At 65.3% G+C, this 21,241-nt stretch overlaps 3 protein-coding genes across 6 annotated transcripts in view; all 3 read left to right on the top strand.

The window, feature by feature from the left end:
* Positions 1 to 307: 307 nt before the first annotated feature.
* WNK3 (WNK lysine deficient protein kinase 3) lies at positions 308 to 10,887 on the top strand. Its single transcript, XM_085318800.1, has 24 exons — positions 308 to 431; positions 538 to 953; positions 1,494 to 1,666; positions 2,133 to 2,353; positions 2,441 to 2,598; positions 2,677 to 2,765; positions 2,843 to 3,062; positions 3,140 to 3,359; positions 3,450 to 3,565; positions 3,672 to 3,737; positions 3,847 to 5,163; positions 5,265 to 5,314; positions 5,420 to 5,540; positions 5,622 to 5,738; positions 5,811 to 5,924; positions 6,007 to 6,247; positions 6,344 to 7,011; positions 7,102 to 7,198; positions 7,555 to 7,676; positions 8,246 to 8,475; positions 8,559 to 8,761; positions 9,019 to 9,120; positions 9,237 to 9,412; positions 9,508 to 10,887. The coding sequence occupies exons 2-24, from the start codon at positions 576 to 578 to the stop codon at positions 9,709 to 9,711; spliced, it is 5,403 nt and encodes a 1,800-aa protein (XP_085174926.1). The 5' UTR covers positions 308 to 431; positions 538 to 575; the 3' UTR covers positions 9,712 to 10,887.
* A 338-nt stretch (positions 10,888 to 11,225) lies between these two features.
* On the top strand, positions 11,226 to 19,919 carry PHF8 (PHD finger protein 8). Of its 4 annotated transcripts, none has more exons than XM_085318802.1 (20): positions 11,226 to 11,877; positions 12,110 to 12,195; positions 12,321 to 12,429; positions 12,764 to 12,924; positions 14,136 to 14,277; positions 14,356 to 14,542; positions 14,634 to 14,796; positions 15,276 to 15,363; positions 15,457 to 15,563; positions 16,258 to 16,349; positions 16,563 to 16,652; positions 16,746 to 16,991; positions 17,133 to 17,224; positions 17,348 to 17,511; positions 17,838 to 17,923; positions 18,019 to 18,128; positions 18,389 to 18,648; positions 18,748 to 18,843; positions 18,938 to 19,047; positions 19,295 to 19,919. In XM_085318802.1, exons 1-20 carry the CDS (start codon positions 11,780 to 11,782, stop codon positions 19,778 to 19,780), a joined length of 2,973 nt encoding a protein of 990 aa, XP_085174928.1. In that variant the 5' UTR covers positions 11,226 to 11,779; the 3' UTR covers positions 19,781 to 19,919. The 4 variants fall into 4 exon arrangements, with proteins under 4 accessions (XP_085174928.1, XP_085174929.1, XP_085174927.1 ...); XM_085318803.1 differs by having other exon boundaries at positions 17,127 to 17,224; positions 17,438 to 17,511; XM_085318801.1 differs by having other exon boundaries at positions 17,127 to 17,224.
* Positions 19,920 to 20,375: 456 nt separating this feature from the next.
* The window catches only part of HUWE1 (HECT, UBA and WWE domain containing E3 ubiquitin protein ligase 1), a 30,462-nt gene continuing 29,596 nt past the window's right edge, over positions 20,376 to 21,241 (top strand). Inside the window, exon 1 of the mRNA XM_085318797.1 lies at positions 20,376 to 20,590. The gene's annotated coding sequence lies outside the window, so the exon portion shown is untranslated. The remainder of the gene's footprint in view (positions 20,591 to 21,241) is intronic.

The following is a 21,241-nucleotide window of genomic DNA, read 5'->3' as shown; positions in this document are numbered from 1 at the left end:
TGGGGTAGGGGGCTATAGGGGCTGTAGGGAGTGGGGGTGCAGAGCATATAGGGACTATAGGGGATGTCTGGATACTCGAGAGAGTATAGGAGCTGTAGGGATTATAGGGCCTATAGGGACCCAGCAGGTGTGGGGTTGTGGGCACCGGGGTGGTATGGGATGCAGTGGAGTCCATGGCAATCCGGTGCGTATAGGCTCTAGGAGGTACAGGAACTAAGGGCATAGGAACAGGCAGACACATAGGTGCTGCGGGATGCATAGATGCAGAAGACAGTTGCAGGGAAAAAGGTTGTAAGGGCTTGGGGGCTCTAGGGGTGGCTGGCAGCGGCAGGGCCGGCGCCCGCCCCACGGCACGGCTTTTGTTCCCCCCCGCCCCCGTGCAGGTCGGTGCCGCGGACGGACGGACGGACGGACGGACACCGGCCGAGCAGGTGAGAGCAGCCGCCAGCGGGGAGAGGTGGGCGGTGGGAGCCTCCCTGTGCCTGGCATCCCCCCTTCCTCCTCCTCCTTCTCCTCCTCCTCCTGCTCCTCTCGCAGGCAGCGATGGCAGCGCCCCGGTAGGTGCCGTGGGGACCATGGCCACGGACTCCGGGGAGCCTGGCGGCGGCACGGAGCAGCCCCGAGCGGCCTCCCCGGAGGCTCCTGCTGCCGCCGCTGCTCCGGAGAGGAAGCGTTTCTTCCGCAAGAGCGTGGAGCTGGTGGAGGAGGAGCAGCAGCGCGCGGCGGCAGAGCAGCGGGGCCCCGAGGCGCGGGGCGACGGCGGTGGCGGTGGCGGCGGACGAGAGAAGGCCAAGCAGGACATTGAGGAGGAGGCGGAGATGAAGGCGGTGGCCACCTCACCGGGTGGACGCTTCCTCAAGTTTGACATCGAGCTGGGCCGTGGCGCCTTCAAGACCGTCTTCAAGGGCTTTGATACTGACACCTGGGTCGAGGTGGCCTGGTGCGAGCTCCAGGTGAGCCCACCCTGCCCCCGCCGCCGGGGCATGGCAGCGCAGCACCCCCAGGGCCCTCCTGGCCCTCCCTGCTTGCATTGCCACAGGGGAAACTCCAAACTCGCCCGTGAACCCTTGGCCCATCCACGTGCCTCAGGTTTGTCCCTTGGCCTGTGCATAAATTGCACTTTTCATTCTTAAGTTCATTGGCAGCGCCCCCAATCCGCCAAGCGCTCCGTCCAAACTCACAGCTTAACCCCAAACTGTACTAAGCTGCCACAGCACATCGGGTAGCCCACGCTGCTTATTAACTGCTCCCTTAGGTTCTTTAAGCTGTCCTTCAAATTCATCGATTCACACTGCTGGCTGCAAACCTTCTAAATTTGCTGTTTTCTCACCATGCCCATGGCGCTGCGCCATGGCGAGTTTGTCACGGTTTCCTCTAACAAGTGGCCGCGGGAACGGAGAGGCGTTGCCGCGGCGCGTGAGGCGTTGGCCGCAGCTCACGCCAGGAATGCTGGCAGTGAACTTGGGGCCGCCTCGGGGCCCCTTCACCCCCAGGACCGGAAGCTGACCAAGGCCGAGCAGCAGCGGTTTAAGGAGGAGGCCGAGATGCTCAAGGGGCTGCAGCACCCCAACATCGTCCGCTTCTACGACTCCTGGGAGTCCACACTCAAGGGCAAGAAGTGCATTGTCCTCGTCACCGAGCTCATGACGTCCGGCACCCTCAAGACGTGAGTGGTGCCAGGCCCCAGTCTGGGGAGAAAGTGAGGGGGTTTGGGGTCACAGCAAGAGAGTTCGGGTGAGCCGAGCTTTGAGGACATAGCGAGAGGTTTGGGGACATAATGAGGGGGTCTGGGATGTGCTGAGAGGGCTTGGGGACGTGGAAGGGGTCAGGGCTGGGACAAGAGGGCTTGGGGACACATCGAAGGGGTCAGTGACAGGATGAGAGCACTTGGGGACACGTCGAAGGGATCGGGCCCGGGAGGAGGGGACTTGGGGCCAGGACGAAGGGGCTTGGGGACATGGCGAAGGGGTCAGGGACAGGACAAGGGTGCTTGGGGACAGCATGAGGGAGCTTGGGGACATGTCAAAGGGGTCAAAGCCAGGGCTGGGATGAGGAGCTCTGCTGGGGGCTGGTGTGGGGGGCCGGGGCGGGCACCACAGGGCGGCATTGACCTGGCTACTGCTGCCCTGCAGGTACCTGAAGCGCTTCAAGGTGATGAAGCCCAAGGTGCTGCGGAGCTGGTGCCGGCAGATCCTCAAGGGGCTGCACTTCCTGCACACCCGCACGCCGCCCATCATCCACCGCGACCTCAAGTGTGACAACATTTTCATCACCGGCCCCACTGGCTCCGTCAAGATCGGTGACCTGGGCCTGGCCACCCTCATGCGCACCTCCTTCGCCAAGAGCGTCATTGGTGAGCGTCCTCGGTTGTGCGACTGCCACCGCCATGGCCACAGCCACCGCCGCCTTGCACCAGCTTAGCTCGCTGCCACCCTCACAGGCACCCCTGAGTTCATGGCACCAGAGATGTATGAGGAACGCTACGACGAGTCAGTGGACGTCTACGCCTTTGGCATGTGCATGTTGGAGATGGGCACTTCCGAGTACCCCTACTCTGAATGCCAGAACGCCGCCCAGATCTACCGCAAAGTGACCAGCGTGGGTGCCCCATGGGGAGCCAGGCGGGCGGGCGTCCCCTCCCTGGTGCCCGGTCTCAGCTCTGCCTTCCCCTCACAGGGCATCAAGCCAGCCAGCTTCAACAAGGTGACGGACCCAGAGGTGAAGGAGATCATCGAGGGCTGCATCCGGCAGAACAAGGCGGAGAGGTAGGGGAGTCAGGGGACCGCAGCGGGACCCCTGGCATGTCCCCACCGCCCCCTTGCCCCACCTCCCTTGCCCCCAGGCTCTCCATCCGCGACCTGCTGAACCACGCATTCTTCGCCGAGGACACTGGCCTGCGCGTGGAGCTGGCGGAGGACGACGGGGGCCGCGACTCCTCCCTGGCGCTGCGCCTCTGGGTAGAGGACCCCAAAAAGCTGAAGGGGAAGCACAAGGACAACGAGGCCATTGAGTTCAGCTTCAACTTGGAGGCCGACGTCCCCGAGGAGGTGGCCTACGAGATGGTGAGCGGTGGTGGGGATGGGAGGCGCGTAAGGCCCCGGCGGGGAGTGGCCTCACCCCCAGCCCACCCTCTTGGTAGGTGAAATCCGGCTTCTTCCACGAGAGCGACTCCAAGGCAGTGGCCAAATCCATCCGGGACCGGCTGGCGCTGGTGAGGAAGACACGAGAGCGGAGGCAGACCGACGAGCGGCGGGACCTGCTGGGCCGGGGAGCACCCGGCGGCCCCGAGAGCGAGGACACCGAGGTGGACCAGCACGTGCGGCAGCAGCTGCTGCAGCGGGGCCCAGGCCACGCTGCCGGTACGACCTCCCCCCCGCCCTGGCCCCCCGTTTTGCCCTTCTCCATCACCCCTCAGCACTCAGCACTACCTCGCTTTCCATCTGACACAGCCGACAGCCTCTCGGAGAACAGCGCTGTCCCCGATGCCTCCGGCCTCGCCGCTGCAGAGCCGCCAGGCCCGGCCGAGCACCTCTACCCACCACCGCTCACCCCGCGCTACCAGGCGGTAAGAGGCTCTGTGGAGGCAGCCGCCATGGCTCCGCTGGCGCCGGCTGGGCACCAGCAGCGGCAGGTATTCTGCCCCTGTTGCAGCCGCCCTCATCCTCTCACAGCTGCCAAACCTGGGCCATCCCCCACTGCCTGCTTGTGTCTCACCGCGGCAGCACCCACCGCTTGCGGTAGGTCTCCAGCACCACTGGGAGCCTTTGGAGCTATCTTTTGCCCTGGGCCAGGCAGAGGGAGCATTAGTGCCCCTAACTCCCTGCCGCGCTCACTGTTCCCCCACAGCACCTGGAGCTCCAGCCTACAATCCGGGCAGAAGGGCCAGCGCTGGAGCCCACGCTGGCCACTGCCACTGCCTCCCCTCCACGCGCCCTGCTGGAGTCCGCGGCTGTCGATGGGGAGCCAGGGTCCGACACTGCCCTGCCGCAGCAGAGCTCCCAATCAGGGCCACCGACAGCCATAGCACAGCTGCCGCCAGCTCCGGGCGGGCCGGCCCTGGCAGCACAGCCGCAGACGATTGCCACGGTGCAGCCAAGCACTGCGATGCAGCCAAGCACTGCGATGCAGCCGGCAGATGTGGTGCAGCCACAGGCAGTCCCTGGGATGCAGCTGATCCCCACCATGCAGCCGGCAGCTGCGATGCAGCCGCAGACTGTTCCTGCGATGCAGCCGCCACCTCCGGCGCAACCAGCGGCCGCGATGCAGCCGCAGACCATCCCCGCAATGCAGCAAGTCACTGCGATGCAACCGCTGACGGTTCCTGCGATGCCACAGGTGGCTGCGATGCAGCCGCAGCCACTCCCTGTGATGCAGTCGCAGACGTTTTCCGGGATGCAGCAAGTCACTGCGATGCAGCCGCTGCCCGGTATGCAGCCGGCTCCCCCACTGCAGCCAACAGCTGCGATGCAGCACCAGACGGTCACCGCAATGCAGCCATCGGCTGCAATACAGCCCCAGACAATCCCTGAGATGCAACAAGTTGCTGCGATGCAGCCAGCGGCCACGATGCAGCCACAGATGCTCCCTGCGATACAGCCAGTTCCCCAAATGCAGGCAATCCCCACGATGCAGCCACAGACGGTTCCCGGGATGCAGCCGGGAACTGCGATGCAGACACAGGCAGTTCCCGGCCTGCAGCCAATCCCTGCGCTGCAGCCGCAGACGCTCCCTGCGCTGCAGCCGACCCCCGCAATGCAGCCGATCCCTGCGATGCAGCCACAGGCAGTTCCTGCGATGCAGCAAGTCACCGTGATGCAGCCACAGGTGCTCCCCGAGATGCAGCGAGTTGCGACGATGCAGCCACCAGCCTCGATGCCGCCAGCCCCAGGAATGCAGCCGGCTCCTGCCACATGCCTACCGCCAGCCCTGCCCTTTGCCACCCCATCCGAGGGGGCCCCATCAGAGCCAGAGCCGCCGGGTGACTGCCTTGGCCCCGTGCCGGAGCCGCTGGCAGCATTCACCTTCACTGCGCTGGAGCCGCCGGGCTTTGTTGCCTTCCCAGGATACCCACCAGAGCAAGCGGCCTTTCTGCAGCCTGGCTACGCATCCTGGAGCCTCGCCAGTGCCGCGGCCACCCCGCACCCAGGGCAGGAGGCTGCACAGGTTCGGGGGGGCCCCCCCACTGCCGTTTCCCTCCCCGGGGGCCGTGCCGGGGTTTCGCGTGGTGGCGGCCGGCTCCTGCTCGCATCCTGCTCTCTCCGCAGGCTTCGCAGCTGGAGCAGCCAGCGGCAGCAAAGCTGGAGGTGGCCTCGGGGTGAGCAGGTGTGGGGTGGGCGGTGGGGGGGACAGGCAGGTGGATGGCAGAATGGGAGCCAGTGCAGCCTCCCTGTCTCACCCACCACTGCCGTCCCCTCCGCAGCCCCGACGGCACCCCAGGCAGCCACGAGCCCACCAGTGGCAAGGCCGAGCGCGGCCGGCAGCGCCGCGCCTCCTGCCCTCGTCCGGATAAAGGTGCCCGCTTCCAGTTGACAGTGCTGCAGGTGGGTGGGGAGCACCAGTGGCACTGAGGGGGGATGTGGCATCCCCATATGCCCACTGCCCTCCTCTCCCTTCTCCGGCAGGTCTCGGCACCAGGGGACAACACAGTGGAATGCCAGCTGGAGACCCACGACAGCAAGATGGTGACGTTCAAGTTCGATGCCGACGGAGACGCCCCCGAGGACATCGCTGACTACATGGTGAGTGCCAGGCTGCTGCCACTGCATGCTAGCAACGCAGTGCTTCATTAACGATGCCTTTGCCGCTGCCAGGTTGAAGACAACTTCGTGCTGGAGGGCGAGAGAGAGAAGTTCGTGGAGGAGCTGCAGGCCATCGTGGCGCAGGCACGGGAGATCCTCTGCGGGCCGGCCTGTGCAGCTCTCCAGGTAAGTCTGCCTCTGCCCGTCACCCCTGGTGCCAGCATTTTCTCCTCCCTGGCATTTTCTCCTCCCCGGCATCTCCATGCAGGCAGGGCCGCCTGAGCCAGCACAGAGCACCCCGGCCCCAGCTGTTGGCGAGTGTGGGGCAGCGTGGCCAGCCGTGGTGGGGGCAGTTCGTGCCCCAGCGCTCAGCTCAAAGCTCGCCGGCATGTCACCACCGCCACCAGGCGAAGGTGCCCCCCAGTCGTCCCCTGTTGGCCGCTGGCGCTTCTGCATCAACCAGACCATCAGGAACCGAGAGGCTCCAGGTCCCCTGGCACTCGACCCCAGTGAGTGAGCACCGCCGTCATTGCTGCCACATGGAGGAAAGACGTGTGGTGGCTGCCCTGGTGATGGCCATTGCCCACCTGTCTGCGTCACTACAGGTCTGGAGGAGCCTGCGCAGAGCCGGCCGCCCCTGGAGACGCTCAACACCAAGGCCGTGGAGATGGAGGCATCCATGCCCCAAGGCTCAGAGCCAGGCATCCCCCAAGATCTGGAGATGTCTGTGCCCCAGAGCTTGGAGCCAGGTGTCCCCCAGGGTCCAGAGACATCCATCCCCCAAGGTCCAGAAATGTTTGTCTCCCAAGGTCTGGAGACATCTGTCTCCCAAGGTCTGGAGACATTCGTACCTCGAAGCTCAGAGCCAGATGGTCCTCAAGGTCCAGAGACGTCCATCCGCCGAGGTCCAGAGTCAGATGTCCCCCGAGTCCCAGAGATGCCCATCCCCCAAGTCCCAGAACCATCCGTGCCCCGAAGTCCGGAGCCAGATATCCCACAAGCCGCAGAGCCATCAGTGGCCCAAGGTCCGGAGCCAGAGGCTGCCACAGCTTGGGAGCCAGAGGAAGCACTGGACCAGGAGCTGGAGGCATCAGACAGCGAGGGCCCACCGAAGCGGGGTTTCGCTGACACCGGCATCCGGACGCTGGATGAGAAGTTGCGGACGCTGCTGTACCCGGAGCACAGCTGCGGTGAGAGCCAGCGGGACGGTGCCGGCTTCGAGTCGCCTTCCTCCTCCTCCTCGGAGAGCCTCAGCGGCCCCGTGGGGCGCCACGTGAGTCGCGGGGGCTYGGTGGGGCCGGGCCAGGGGCCAGTGGGGGGCGGCAGCAGCAGCGGGGCTGGCTCGGGACCCCGCTCTCCGCAGGAGCCGCTGCCACTGGACAGCACGGAGGGCTGGGCCGCCGCCGCCGCACCGCCGCCACCGCCACCACCCGGAGCTGCGCGCCCGCCGGCAGCAGGAGGTGGATATTTCGGCCTCAGGTTTACTTGCCCTAGTCTCAAAAACCCCATTAGCAAGAAAACGTGGACCCGCAAATTAAAAAGCTGGGCCTACAGGCTCCGCCAGCCCGCCGCCTTGTTCAAGAGGGCGAAACCCCGGCCAGGTAGCGTCGCCGCGCGCCAGGGGCTCGCGCCTAGGCTCCCCATCGCTCGTTTGCTTCCTTTGCCCCCCCCCCGGTTTGTTTTGCCCCCGCCGCCACCCTCCCATCGTTTTGCCATTCCACGTAGCCGGGGCTTGGCGGGGGGCTCGGGGAGGCCGGGGCCGCGCTGGCCCCCTGCGCTCACCACGGCTTCCTGCCACTGCTTTTCCTCTGGGCAGGCGAGGCAGAGGAGCTGCGGCCAAGGGTGGCCGGGGGCCGTTTCGGGGAGCCCCGTGGCGAGGCCGGCCTCCCCCCGCAGCGCAGCGTGGCCCCAGGCTCCTTCCGGCGTGGACGCTTTCAGGTTGGTGCCACCAAGGGGCGCGAGGGGCCCTGGCGTCCAGACAGTGGCAGGAGGGGGGCTGGCCTCTTGCGGGGACCCCCAAACTGCCTCTGGGACCCCTAGAGGTGAGGGCAGCTGCCCTAGCGACCTCCAGACTGCCCTAAGGACCCCTCCCTAAACTGCCTCCAGACCCCCCCCCCAGGGTGACAGAAGCTGCCCCCAGGACCCCCAAATTGCCACCAGAACCCCCAAGAGGTGACAGGATCTGCCCTGGGGGACCCTGAAACTGCCCCAGGGACCCCAAAATTGCTCCAGGCATCCCCCAGAAGTGACAGGAGCTGCCCCAGGGTTGCGCAGGGACTGCCTAGAGATGATGGGAGTTGCCCCACGGCACCCCAGACGGTCCCAGGGACCGCCTAGGGGTGACAGGAGCTGCCCGAGGGACTCCCAGACTGCCCCTAGGGCCCCTCCAAGGAGCCCCAGGAGTGACGGGGATCCTCGGCGGGTCCCTAGCCTGCCCCCCCCCCCAGCAAAGGGGCTGGGATGTCTGGCTTTGTCTGCCACCGTCTCACTCACCATCTCCCCCGCAGGTGGTGGCGGTGCCTGCACGGGGGTCAGAGGAGCTGGTGGGTGCTCAGGCCGCGCCGGGAAGCCCGCCGGGGGGCTCAGGCTCAGACAGCGAAGCTTCAGTGGTCCCCCCCTGTGGGCTGCGGCACCCCGGCTCTGGCGCCCACTCGCCCTCATCGCCCATGAGCAGCGACGGCGACTCTGAGCTCGAGGATGAGGACCTCCGGGCTGAGCTGCAGCAGCTGCGGGAGAAGTAAGGAGGTTCTGTGGGTGGAGGTCCAGGCATCTGGGGCCGCGTGTCCCCCACCCTGGGTGACAGCCCTGTACCCCCACCAGGCACATCCAGGAGGTGGTGACGTTGCGGGCGCAGCAGGACCGGGAGCTGCAGGAGCTCTACGTCCGCCTCCGCGCCCTGAGGGAGGCCCGGGGGGATCCTGGAGAGGCCGGGCTGCCCCCCGCCTCCCCCCGTCGGCCCCGGGCCCTCAAGGGCAAGGCCCGGGGGCGCCCACCAGCCCCTGATGCTGGCTCTGTACCCGCAGGTGGGCCCCGCACCCAGATGCCTGGGCCCGCGCTGGGGGGTTAGGATGCTAGGGTCCACTCTACTGAGGAGGGGACTTGGATGCCTGGGCCTGTTCCAGGGGGCTTGGATGCCTGGGCCTGCTATGGGAGGGGCGCCGGGACACCAGGGCCCATCCTCTGTCCCAGGCCTGCTGGGGTTCTTGAGCCGGTGGCAGGAGGAATTGGGGTCTGGTTCAGCCCCATAGCAGCCACCAGTAAGTCCCTGGCATGTCCCCAGAGCGCACCCACGGCAGCTTGGCGCCAGCCCTCCCCTCCTCCTCCTCCTCCTGCGCCAACAGCTCTCAGCACCTGAGCGGCTCCCGGGGCCCGGCCCCGCCAGGTACCACAGGATGGCGGGGTCCCACCACGCCTGCCTGGAACGCCTGGGCTCCTCTCCTGGGATGCCTGGGCCGCCTGCCGAGGCCTGCGTCGGCTGATGGCGCCTGTGCCCTGCAGAGCCGCAGCGGGCGCCACCAGCTGCCAAGAAGGGCCTCTTCACAGACGACTTCCACCGGCTGGTGGACGAGTGGGCACGGGAGACAGCAGGCAGCCCTGGCCCCAAGCCCAGCCTCAACCAGCTCCGGCAGAGCTGGGGCCGCCCAGAGCCCGACGCCCGGGCCCGGACCGCCGAGGTGAGGGGGGTGTCCGGATGCCTGGGCCCCCTAGGGGGTGCCCCGCTCTGAGCGCTCCCCCCCCCCCGTCTCTGTCTCTCTTCCTGGTGCCGCAGGGCACGTCGTCGTGGGTGTCCACCCTGGCGCAGCTGCGCGGTGCCCTGCCGCCTGCCCTGGCCTTCACTGGGGCACCGCTGCCACCCCCTGGGCTGCCCCCCTGCGGCCCCTTCCCGCCCCGGTGGGCCCCGGCACCCCCGCCCGGACCCCTGGGCCCAGCCCTGCATGGCACCGGCTGCCCTGTCCCACCGGGGCCCAAGTGAGCCACCGCCCCACGGTGCCGATGCCAAGCCACAGCTGCCCCGGTTCGACCCGGAACTCATTTCAACCCAAATTCTTCCTGGTTTGTCTTCAACTTGCCTTGTTTTACCCCCAGACCTCCCCGGTTTGTCCTAAATCCATATTGTTTCACCCCAAAACTGCCTTGGTTGATCACTGAGCTGCCTCAGCTCAGCTGAAACCTCTCTTTCATCCTAAAACGGGCCCATTTCACCCTAGAACCTTCCCAGTTCTCACCCCACCTTGTTTCACCCCAAAACCTCTACRGTTTGTCCTAAACCTGCCTTGTTTTACCCCAGAACCTCCGTGTTTTGTTCTAAACCACCTGATTTCACTCTAGAACTGCCTCGGTTGACCCCCAAGCTGTCTCAGCTGAGCCAAAACTGCCTTGTTTCACCCTAAAACCTCCCAGTTTCATGCTAATCCCACCTCATTTCACTCCAGAACTGCCTCGGTTGACCCCCGAGCTGTCTCAGCTGAGCCAAAACTGCCTTGTTTCACCCTAAAACCTCCCAGTTTCATGCTAATCCCACCTTGTTTCACCCCCGAAAACTCCTGTTTTTGTCCTAAAGCACCTCATTCCACTCGGAAGCCTCCCTGTTTCATCCTAAAACTGCCTTGTTTTACCTCAGAACGTCTCGGTTGGCCCGAGTGCCTCACCTGAGGCCAAACCTCCCCATTTTGTCCTAAAACCGCCCCGTTTACTGGACCCCTGCATATTGCTCCAAATTGTCTAATTTGACCCCCCAAACAGCCTAGTTTCCCCCCAAACTGCCTGTTTTCCCCCAAACCTCTTCTTTGGGTCTCAAACCTGCCTCCATTGAGCCTAAACCCCTCGGTCACCTCACGAACATCCTTGTTTGGCCTTGAAACCCATTGTCTTGCCCCCAGACGGCCCTGTTTTACTGCAGACCCGCTGCAGGTGGGCGATTTGGGGTGTAAACATGAGGTTTTCATCCATCTACCTCATTTCAGCCCCCCCATCATCTTCCCCCAAGCCAGCAAGGTTCTGGGTTCGTTCTGTGGCGTTTGGGCTCCGGGGGCAGTGGCAGGCAGGGCCCCGCGTTTATTTTTATTTTATTTTATTTTTTTTTTTTGATGGATTGTTACAAAGGAGTAAAAACAACAAAAAAAGGAAAAATAAAAACCCACGTGGAGAAGCAGGTGTGTTTCTGTTTGGGCGGGGGTGCACCACTCGCAATATGCCCGCCCTGTCCGCGCCACTCTCAAGATGGCCGCCGCCTGGATGGGAGCCGCTGTGGGACATGGGGGGGTTGGGGGGTGGCGTTCCCGCGTCCCCTTGTCGCCACTCCCAAGATGGCAGACGGCACCGCGCCTTTGCGAGCGCCCCGTGATGGCGGCGTGGCCAGGACGCGTGACCCCCCCCCCGCACCTCCTCCTTCCGGTGACCCCAAGATGGTGGCGCGGCCCCGCCCCCTCCTTCCCGTTCCGTGTTTGAATAAACTTTATTGGGAGGCCGGGGCCGAGCAGCGGGGGGGGGAGCGTCGGGGCCCTAAAGGAGCCGGAAAGGGGCGCCCCACGGCCTTACAGAGCCAGAGAGGAGGTCCCAGGCCCCTATAGACCTGGTGGGGGTTGTCCCAGGCCCCTATAGACCAGGGTGGGGGGTCCCGAGCCCTATAGGGTCTGGTGGGCCGCACAGAGCCGTGTGGAGGCGGGGCTGGGCCCCGTGGATCTGGGGAGATCCTATAGAGTAGCATTGTAGGGGGGTTAAGGAAGGGAGCTCCTATAAGGAGCTGCACTCCCTACAGAAAGAGAGGAGAGATTTCCATAGGGGAAAGGGGGCCGGGAGGGGTTGGGTCTCTGCAGAAAGGAGCCGAAAACATCCTGTGAAATTTCACATAGGGAAATCTTATAGGGAAGAGGGAGGCAGGGACCTATAGGGTTTGTGAGGCCAGCTGTGGAAGAGGAGCCCCCCCCCGCGTGGGGGGGGGGGAAGCTGCCCCGTGGGGCTGATGTCCTGGGGTGGTGGGGGGGGGGGAGAAGGAAGGCACCTATAGCGGGAGTAGGGGGTGCCTATAGCAAGGCCCTGCTATGGCCTCCGTGCCTGTGTACTGCCTGTGCCGGCTGCCCTATGACGTGACCCGCTTCATGATCGAGTGCGATGTCTGCCAGGACTGGTTCCATGGCAGGTGGGAGCCGTGGAGGACCATGGGGAGGGGGCACCTGGGAGAGACTGGAAGGGGGATGGGGTAGATGGAGATGGTGAGGGGATGTGGGGGGCATGGGGGTGGTATAGGGCCTGGGAGGGCAACAAGGGGGAGGGTGGCAACAAGGGGGCACTGGGGGGACAAGATAGGGGGGACAGCATGGGAACCGAGGGGCTGCCAGGGCCTGACCTGTCCCCCTTGCACCCCACTACAGCTGCGTGGGGGTGGAGGAGGATGCAGCGGCCGAGATTGACCTCTATCACTGCCCCAAGTGCCAGGAGCTGCATGGCCCCTCCGTCAGTGAGTGCCCGCCCGCGCAGTTCCAAGCCCCTGCCTCCCGCCACACACACACACCGTTGTCCCAGGGGCGGCCAGCTTCCAGCCCCCGCTCCCTTCCCAGCCCTGACGTGGCCCCCGCTCCGCAGTGAAGCGGCGCCGTGGCCCCACCAAGCAGCCAGATGCAGAGCCCATCCGCACCATCCGTACCGGGAGCGCGCAGTTCGTGCGGGAGCTGCGGGGCCGGACCTTCCCCAGGTGAGAGGGGGCTGTGGGCACTGTGCCGGCGGGGCCGTATGGTCGGCATAGGGCTAGGAGCTGGGCCTATGGAGAGCAGTCAGGACCGAGAGCTGGACACGCTGCTTCTCTGTGTCTCCCAATCTGTACTGTTTTTTATACCCAATGTACTGGGTGTTTGGGGGCAATATGGACTGAAAGACGCTTATGGCAGTAGCAGAAAGCCCCAAGCATGCTGAAAGCTCCATTTGGGCCCCTCCCTGAGCGCTATAGGGGTTATAGGGAGCTGTAGGGCATGGGGCCGGGTGATGTGGGGGCCCCGCAGGGCCCGGCCCAGTGCTGCAACCCCCCCCAGTGCCGATGAGGTGCTCCTGAAGCCCAGCGGAGCCCAGCTGACAGTGGAGTACCTGGAGGAGAACAGCTTCAGCGTTCCCATCCTGGTGCTGCGCAAGGAGGGGCTGGGCATGACCCTGCCACCCCCCACATTCACCGCCCGTGACATCGAGCACTACGTGGGTGAGAAGCCCGCCCGGGGTGCCGTGGGGCAGGCTGGGGGTGCACAGGGGTGTCTGTGGGGCAGGCTGTGTATTGGCATCTATGGGGTCTGTGGGGAAAACTGGGCCAGTGGAGCAAATTAGAGGCACATAGGAGCGTCTATGGGGCAGGCTGAGGGTGCAGAGGAGTGTTTATGGGGTGTGTGAGGCATGCTGGGGCTGTATAGCGATGTCTTTGGGGCCTGAGGAATAGATTAGGGGTACATAGGGGTGTGTACGGGGCATGCCGGGGGTGCAGAGAATCACGGAATCGGTAAGGTTGGAAAGGACCTCTGGAGATCATCTAACCCAACCCCCCTGCCCAAGCAGGGTCACCTAGAGCATGTTAGACAGGGTTGCATCCAGGGGGGCCTTGAATATCTCCAGAGAAGGAGACTCCACAACCTCTCTGGGCAACCTGTTCCAGTGCTCTGTCACTCTCGCAGGAAAGAAATTCCTCCTCACATTCAGGCAGAACTTCCTGTGGTTCAGTTTGTGGCCATTGCTTCTTGTCCTGTCGCGTGGTGCTACTAAAAAGAGTTTAGCTCCATCTCCTTGATACGCTCTCTTCAGATACTTAAACACAAAGGTTCCCTCTCAGTTTTCTCCAGGGTAAACAGGCCGAGCTCTTGCAGCCGTTCCTCGTAGGGCAGATGCTCCAGGGGTGTATGTGGGGTGTTTGGGGCAGTCTGGAAGCGTGAATGGGTGTCTTTGTCCCATTAGGGCAGGCTGGGAGTGCAGGGGGGTCTCTATGGGGTGTGTGGGGCACGCTAGGGTTATGTAGAGGTGTCTATGGGGCCTGTGGAGCAGATCAGAGGTACATAGGGGTGCCTATGGGGCAGGCTGGTGATACATAAGGGCGTTTATAGGACAGGCTGAGAGTACGTACGAGTGACTGTGAGGCCTGTGAAGTATATTTAGGGTACATAGGAACATTTATAGAGCAGGTTGAGAGCATGTAGGGGAGCCTGTGGGGTGTGTGGGTGGGGGGGCTGAGGGTGGAGGTGGGTGTCTGTGCCACACATGGGGCAGCTGGGGGCACATAGGCTTGTCTGTGGGGCAGGCTGAGGTTACCCAGGGGTATCTGTGGGACCTGTGGGGCAGGCTGAGGGTGCAGAGGGGTGTCCGTGGGGCCGATGGGGCACGCAGGAGGTGCGGTGTGGGGTGCAGCATCATCTCCCCCCCCCACGCCAGGCCCAGACAAGGAGATCGATGTCATCGACGTGGCACGCCAGGCTGATTGCCGCATGCGTCTGGGCGACTTTGTCACCTACTTCTGCGGAACCCGCCGCGACCGTGTCCTCAACGTCATCAGCCTTGAGTTCTCCGACACCCGGTGTGTCCCTGTGTCCCTCCCTCTGCCATTCTGCCTGCTGTGGAGGGCCTCCCAGCCCTGACAAAGCCCATCCCGCAGGCTGTCCAACCTGGTGGAGACGCCGCGCATTGTGCGCAAGCTCTCGTGGGTGGAGAATTTGTGGCCAGGTGAGTCGGTGTTCGAGCGGCCCAGCGTGCAGAAGTACTGCCTCATGGGTGCCCGCGACAGCTACACCGACTTCCACATCGACTTCGGCGGCACCTCTGTGTGGTACCACGTGCTGCGGGTGCGCCTGGTGGCAAGGGCTACAGGGCAGCCGGGGGCCTCTTCAGGGCCCCTGCCCTGCCCCATGTGACCCTTTGCTCACTGTCCCACAGGGTGAGAAGGTTTTCTACTTGGTTCGGCCTACCCCAGCCAACCTGGCCCTCTTTGAGGCCTGGAGCAGCTCCAGCAATCAGGGCGAGATGTTCTTCGGCGACCAGGTGGACCGGTGCTACCGCTGCCCCCTGCGCCAGGGCCAGACCCTCTTCATCCCTACCGGTACAGTCCCCCTGATGTCCCCGGGGATCTCCCTGACCTCTCCCAGGTCCTGCTGGGTCCATTAACCACGTTCATCAGGGCCAGGCTTTCTCCATCCCTACCGGTACATCCCCTGGGATCTTTCCAACTCTCTCTGGGTTCTTTATTCACCTTCCTCAGGGCCAGACTTTGCTCATTTTCCGGGCTGTCCTCAACCTTCTTCAGGTCTCCCATGGTGCTTCATCCACTTTCATCAAGGCTAGATCCTTTTTATCGCTACCAGCAGAGTCCCCTGATGTTCTCCAGGCTCTCTCCAACCTTCTTGCACCTTCCCACTTCTCTCATGCACCTTTACCAGGGCCAGACACTTTTCATCCCTGCTGTTATGGTCCCCCAATGTCCTCGAGGATCTTCCTGACTTTCCTTAGGCCCCCCCAGGTCCCTTACCCACCTTCATCAGGGACAGACTGTCTTCATCCCACCACTTCTTCATCCACCAGGCTGGATCCACGCGGTGCTGACGCCTGTCGACTGCTTGGCCTTTGGAGGCAACTTCCTGCACAGCCTCAACATCGACATGCAGCTCAAGTGAGTGCTGAGGCATTGTGGGGTGTTGCGGGGCACTGTAGGACGTCGCAGACCCCCTGACATGGCCCCCCGATGTGCTCCTGACCCCTCTAGGGCCTATGAGATCGAGAAGCGGCTCAGCACTGCCGACCTCTTCAAATTCCCCAACTTTGAGACCATTTGCTGGTATGTGGGCAAGCACCTGCTGGACACATTTCGAGGTGGGTCCTGCTGCCCCAAGGTGCACTGGAGGGGGGGGGGGGCTGGGGTCCTTGCCCTGCTTCCAGGGGTCCTCAGCACCATCTTGGCAGGGTCCTGCAGGTCCAACCCTGCTCCCGGAGATCCTCAGCCATGTCCTCGAGGGTCCCTGGGGTCCTCAGTCCAACCCTAGGGTGGCCTATGCGGGTCCAGCCCTGCTCCCAGAGCCTTCAGCTCCATCCTGGACAGTCCTTGAGGTCTAACCCTGGTCTTGGGCGGCTCCTGCACTCCCTGGAGTCCTTTGGTGGCTCCTTAAGTGTCTGAGCCTTGTCCTGAGGGACCCCAGCCCGACTCTTTGGGTTTCTGGAGGTCCCAGCTTGGTCTAGGGGGGGTCCTTGGGCAGCTCAGTCCCGTCGGAAGGGTCCTAGCTTGGTTCTCAGGTGTTTGAGGTATCCTAGGGGTCCCAAATTGGTCCAAGGGGGGAGGTCCCAGCCTAGTCCTTTGGGGTCTGGAGGGGTGTCTCAGCCTGATCTTGGGGAGTTCTAAGGGAGTCTGCGCCTAGTCCAGAGATCCCAGCCTAGTCCTGGGGGATCTCGGACATGTCCTGGGGGTCCCAGCCTGGCCCTGGGGGGTTGTAGCTCAGCCCTGGGGTGTTGTGGGGGAGGGAGGGTCCGGGCCCCATAGAGGTGGCCTCAGGGCATCCCTGTGCATCCCCAGGGCTGCGCGAGAATCGCCGGCACCCTGTGGCCTACTTGGTGCACGGGGCCAAGGCACTGACCACCGCTTTCCGTTCCTGGACCCGCAAGGAGGTGAGGGGCCAGGGTGAGGGGCTGCTGAGGGCCTACCCTGGGGGACAGTGGGGGGCTCTGGGGCAGACATGGGGGTGGTTGGGGGGCTCCAGAGCGGATATGGGGGTTTGGGAGGCTCAGGGGTGGATGGGGGGGATGTCCCCATTTTGAGGCCACAGCCCCTCTCAGCCCCATTTTGCCTTCATTTTCCCCCAATTCATTTCCTCCTCCCAGGTACTGGCTGAGCATGAGCACGAGATCCCTGAGACTGTGCGGCCTGGGCAGCTCATCAAGGACTTGGCAAAGGAGATCCGGCTGGTGGAGGTAGGGGCCACCGGGGGGCAATGGGGGCACTGGTAAGGACTGGGAGGGTCGGAAAGCCCCTGCGGAGGTCACTGCTTCCCCCCACCTCCACAGGACATCTTCCAGCAGAGCATGGGGAAGTCGGGGCCCCTCTTTGGGCTGCCCCGGCCCCACCCCGAGCCCCTTGGCAAGAAGGGGGGTGCCCGCAAGGCCCCCCCTGGGGCCGGGCCCCGCCGCCTGCAGCCCGAGGTGCTGGAGCCGGAGGGACGCCGGGGCCCCGCACGCAGCCCGGAGCTGCCGGAGGACGAGGAGGAGGACGACGAGGAGGACGAAGAGGACGAGGAGGAGGAAGAGGAGGAGGTGAGGGGCAACGCCATGGCCGCCGCCTTCAATTCTGCAGGGCATTTTGGGGGCTGTGCAGCCCTAGCCCTGGGGGGTTACGGCACCCGGGCAGGCCTCACCCCCCTCTCTCCCCCACCATATTGTTGCTGCCAGCCAGAGGCACCCAGCTCCAGCCCGGAGGAGACGGATGGTGACTCGGAGGTGGCCGAAGGGGAGTTGCCCCTTGGCGTGGCCAACGGCCGTGGTGCCCGGTGAGCAGCCCAGAGGGCGTTTGGAGGGAAAAATGGGAGTCCAGGGCATGGCAGTACAGGAAGGGGTTTGGGGGGCAGCTGCCAGGCTGAGCCCCTTCCCCCCTCCCCATCGCCTGCCCCCAGGCCTCAGCGGAGCCACCTCGGGGGGCGATGGCAGCCTCAGGCCCCTCCGTCGCCCTCCTGCTCCCCGCCAAGCCCCCCTGGTGCCCACAGCCTCGACCTCGACTCTGAGGAGGACCTGCAGATTGACGAGACACCGCCACGCCGTGGCTCCCGCCGCCTGCCCCGTGAGTCCCCCAAAGCTGGGCACCTCCCTGGGCAGCCAAACCACACCCCCAGCCACCAATCCCCCTCCCAACGAATCGCCCCGAACCAGGTCCCCCTACAGGAGTTCACTATCCCCACACACTCCCCCCACCCGGATTCCTCAAATCCCGTGGGAACTCTGCTACCTGGTGACCGTGGACCTTCCCAGGAACCCCCAAACCTTCAGCATCCACTCAGAGCTTAGGCCGTCACTGAGGACCCTTCCCCCCAAACCTTCTCCATCCCCCGAGGACTCCGGGGGGGGGGGTCACTGGGGGCTGTCTCGTGACCCCTGTGTCCCCCTCAGGGCTCCCCCGGAAGCTGCCCCGGGCCAAGCCGTGCTCGGACCCCAACCGCGTGCGGGAGCCAGGGGAGGTTGACTTCGACATTGAGGTATGGGGATCCAGAGGGACTGGGGGGGTTGTAGGGCTCTGAGGGGCTGTGGGGCTCGCTCCTCAGCTGTGTGTTTGTGTCCCCTCCCCCCCCAGGAGGACTACACGACAGAGGAAGAGGAGGGAGGGGCCGGCAGTGCTGCTGGTATCCTTGACCTGCTCAAGGCCAGTCGGCAAGTTGGGGGGTCTGAATACCCCCAGCTCAGGTGAGGGCGGGCTGGGACAATGCGCTGGGTGTCCCTGGGGGTGGGGGGGAAGCATATTGTTGGGGGGGGCTGGGGTGCCTGTGACCCGTGAGGGGGTGAATTCGGCGGATTTCCAGGAGGTATTTGGGGGAATGATTTGGAGGGGGGATTAGGAAGGTTTGGGGAGAGGATTGAGGATTTTGGTAGTCTCCTATGGGGGAGGTTGGGGGCAGCTGGCAAGGGGTGTTGCTGGGGGCTGACCTGTGCCGCGGCACCCCCAGCGAGGCGCCAGCCTCCCCCAGCACACGAGAAGCCATCCAGGGCATGCTGCGTATGGCCAACCTGCCAGCGGGGACCCCCCCGGTGGTGGCAGGGGCCCCAGGCTGGTGGGCGACCGGGCAAGCGGCCGAGCGGGGCGGCCCTGGCGCCTCTGGGGCCCCGCGCCGCCTGCTCCCAGCCCCCCGCAGCACCGACAGCGAGGATGAGGCCAGCCCTGACGAGCATGACAGCCTGGGCGCCTGCTTCAAGGACGCTGAGTACAGTGAGTGCCAGGTGCTGGGGTCCCCAGCGGAGACGGGGGGGCAGAGCCACCTCCTCCCCCCCCCAGCCCTGAACCTATCCCCTCTGCTCCCTGCCTCAGTTTACCCCTCACTGGAGTCGGACGAGGACGACCCAGCTCTGAAGTCACTGCCGAAGAGGAAGAAGGTCACAGACGACGCACCCTGGAGCCCTAAAGGTGCGAGGGCGGCCCTGGGCACCTGGGCCCTAGTCTGATTCCCTCCCCGTCCCCCACTACACTCATCACTGTGTCCATCCCCCCCCCCCTGCAGCCCGCGTGACCCCGACGCTACCTCGGCAGAGCCGCCCTGTTCGGGAGGGCACCCGTGTGGCCTCGGTGGAAACGGGGCTGGCCGCTGCTGCCGCCAAACTGGCCCAGCAGGTACCGCCGCTGCTGGGAGTGTGCTGGGTTTGGGATGGTTCCAAGATGCTCGCCACGTATTTTGGGGCAAACATGAGGCTTTAGAAATGTGGGCTGGTGGCATGGGCGTGAAGGGGAGCAGTTCGGGGGCTGCATTTAGGGGCAGTGGGGGCACTTGTGGCACCATTGGGAGCATTTGGGGGCAGTGAGGGCTGCAGGGGTCACTGGGGCAGCTGAGGGACAGTACAGCGCCCACGTTGCCCCCCAGGAGCACCGCAAGCTGCAGCGACGGAAGGGTCCAGTGAAGCGCCGCCCACCTTCGCCACCCTCAACAGAGCCAGAGCCCGAGGCAGAGCCCGAGCCCCAGGCAGAACCCGAGGCTGTGGCAGCGGCATCTCTGGAGACGGCAGAGCTGGAGGCCACCGCCGGCGGGGGGGAGGCAGAGGGGCGCACGGAGCCGCCTCCCTACCCRCCCAGCCTGGCCGACCACGAGTACACCGCGCGGCCGGGGCTGCCAGGCCGGGCGCCCGCCCCTATGGCACCTGGCGTCTTCCTCTCAGGGCCACGCCGGGGTGTACCGCCGCCTGGCGAGTGGGGGGCCCGGACAGGGGGCCGAGGCGGCCCCGAGGCGCCACGTGGCCCCCCCGGGCCGGTGGCGGGGCCGGGCCGGCGCCCGCGAAAGGGCCTGGCCACGGCTAAGCAGCGTCTTGGCCGCATCCTCAAGATCCACCGCAATGGGAAGCTGCTGCTCTGAGAGGGGCCCGGGCCGGGCCTGCCGCCCGCCCGCCGCGGGGCCCCCGCGCCGGCAGGCGCTGCCGCGGGCTCCGCCGCAAGGGGAAGCCCGGGGGGCGGGGCCCTGCCCGGCCACGCCCACCGCGCTGACCTCCCCCCTCCCCCTGCCCAACACAGCCTGGTGACGAGGCGGGACTGCTTTTCATTGGACGCTGATGGAGCAGAGGGCGGTGCTTCCCTCCCGCCCCCCTGCAGGATTGGCTGAGGAAAGGGTGGGGCTTCCTCTGATGAGTCGCGGTTGGATTTCTTTTTTTTTTTTAACCCCTACCCTGCGTCTTCAGGTTGAGTTTGGGGCGGGGCGAGGTCCTTCCTCATTGGCTGCTGCCCCACTCGGGCTGGGCTCCACCCCCTTTTGTAGGAGCCGAGTGAGGCCACGCCCCCCCACTTTTATATTGTTAGAATAAAAAAAGGAGAAAAATCGAGCGCGCCTGCGCGGATCGGTGCGTCACGTGACCTCGCGGGCCCTGCGCAGCGCTGTCTGCGCGTTTCGCGAGACGTGAGCTGCGGGAGTCTCGCGAGAAGCGCCTTGTAAGCTGCGTTTTGCCCTCGCGAGATCTTCCAGGGCGCCGCTGTCGCCGGCCGGGGAGGCAGCGGCGGTCTGCGCTCCTCCCCTTTCCCGTCACGCTCTCGCGCGCTGCCCTGGATCTCGCGAGAGCCGCGCAGCCTCCGAAACTCTCGCGAGGCCTGGCGCCACCCCGCCCTGGCCGTTGTCCCGCTTCGGCCTCGCGAGATCTCGGGGCAGGTCTCGCGGGAGGCGCCCGCCTGCCCGCCGGTGAGTTCCGGACTGCCGCCACCGCTCCTGCCGCCGCGGGACGTTTTTTCGCGAGCAGGGAGGGGGCTGGCGAGGGCTGCCGCTCGGGGCCCTCGGGGCACCTTATCCCCTCCGCTCGCCCCAGCGATGCCGTCTTGTGGGGTGGAGGGGGATGGAGCCGTTACCGGCACGGGGAGGGGGGAGCTGTGGCCGTGAGAGAGCCGAGGGAAGTCTCGCGAGGTTTGCTGGGCCTTTGTGTCTCGGCGGCACGTCCTCTCGCGAGACCTGGTGCCGCTCATTGTCGCGAGACGTCGCTGCCACCGGCGGGGGCGCGCTCCTCACCCTCCCCCCTCCGGTGTGGCCGCCGCCGCTGCGGGGTGGGGGCGGGGAAGCATGGCCGCCCCCTAGTTTCGCGAGATTTCGCCCTGTGAACCCGGCTCTCGCGCGGCTTCCCTCCTCCTGCGCGAGATCCCGCCCTGTCGTCCCCCCTTCCTCTTCCTTCCCCCCCCCAGCGCGGCGTCGCTTGTGTTCCCATTGGTTACTTCCTTCCCCTCATGGCCGGCACTCGCGGCGCTCTCGCGAGACCTCAGTGACCGCCCCGCCCCGCGCGCGGCGCTCTCGCGGGAGCCGTGTTCTCGCGGGATTTCGGCGGGGCCGCGGTTCGGGGTCTCT

The sequence above is a fragment of the Rhea americana genome, unplaced genomic scaffold (assembly GCF_003343005.1).
Source record: "Rhea americana isolate MKP2758 unplaced genomic scaffold, rheAme1 scaffold_553, whole genome shotgun sequence".
In the NCBI taxonomy this organism is placed as follows: Eukaryota; Metazoa; Chordata; class Aves; order Rheiformes; family Rheidae; genus Rhea; species Rhea americana.
Note: the sequence above shows the minus strand (reverse complement) of the source record. Positions and strands in the feature narration are given on the sequence as shown.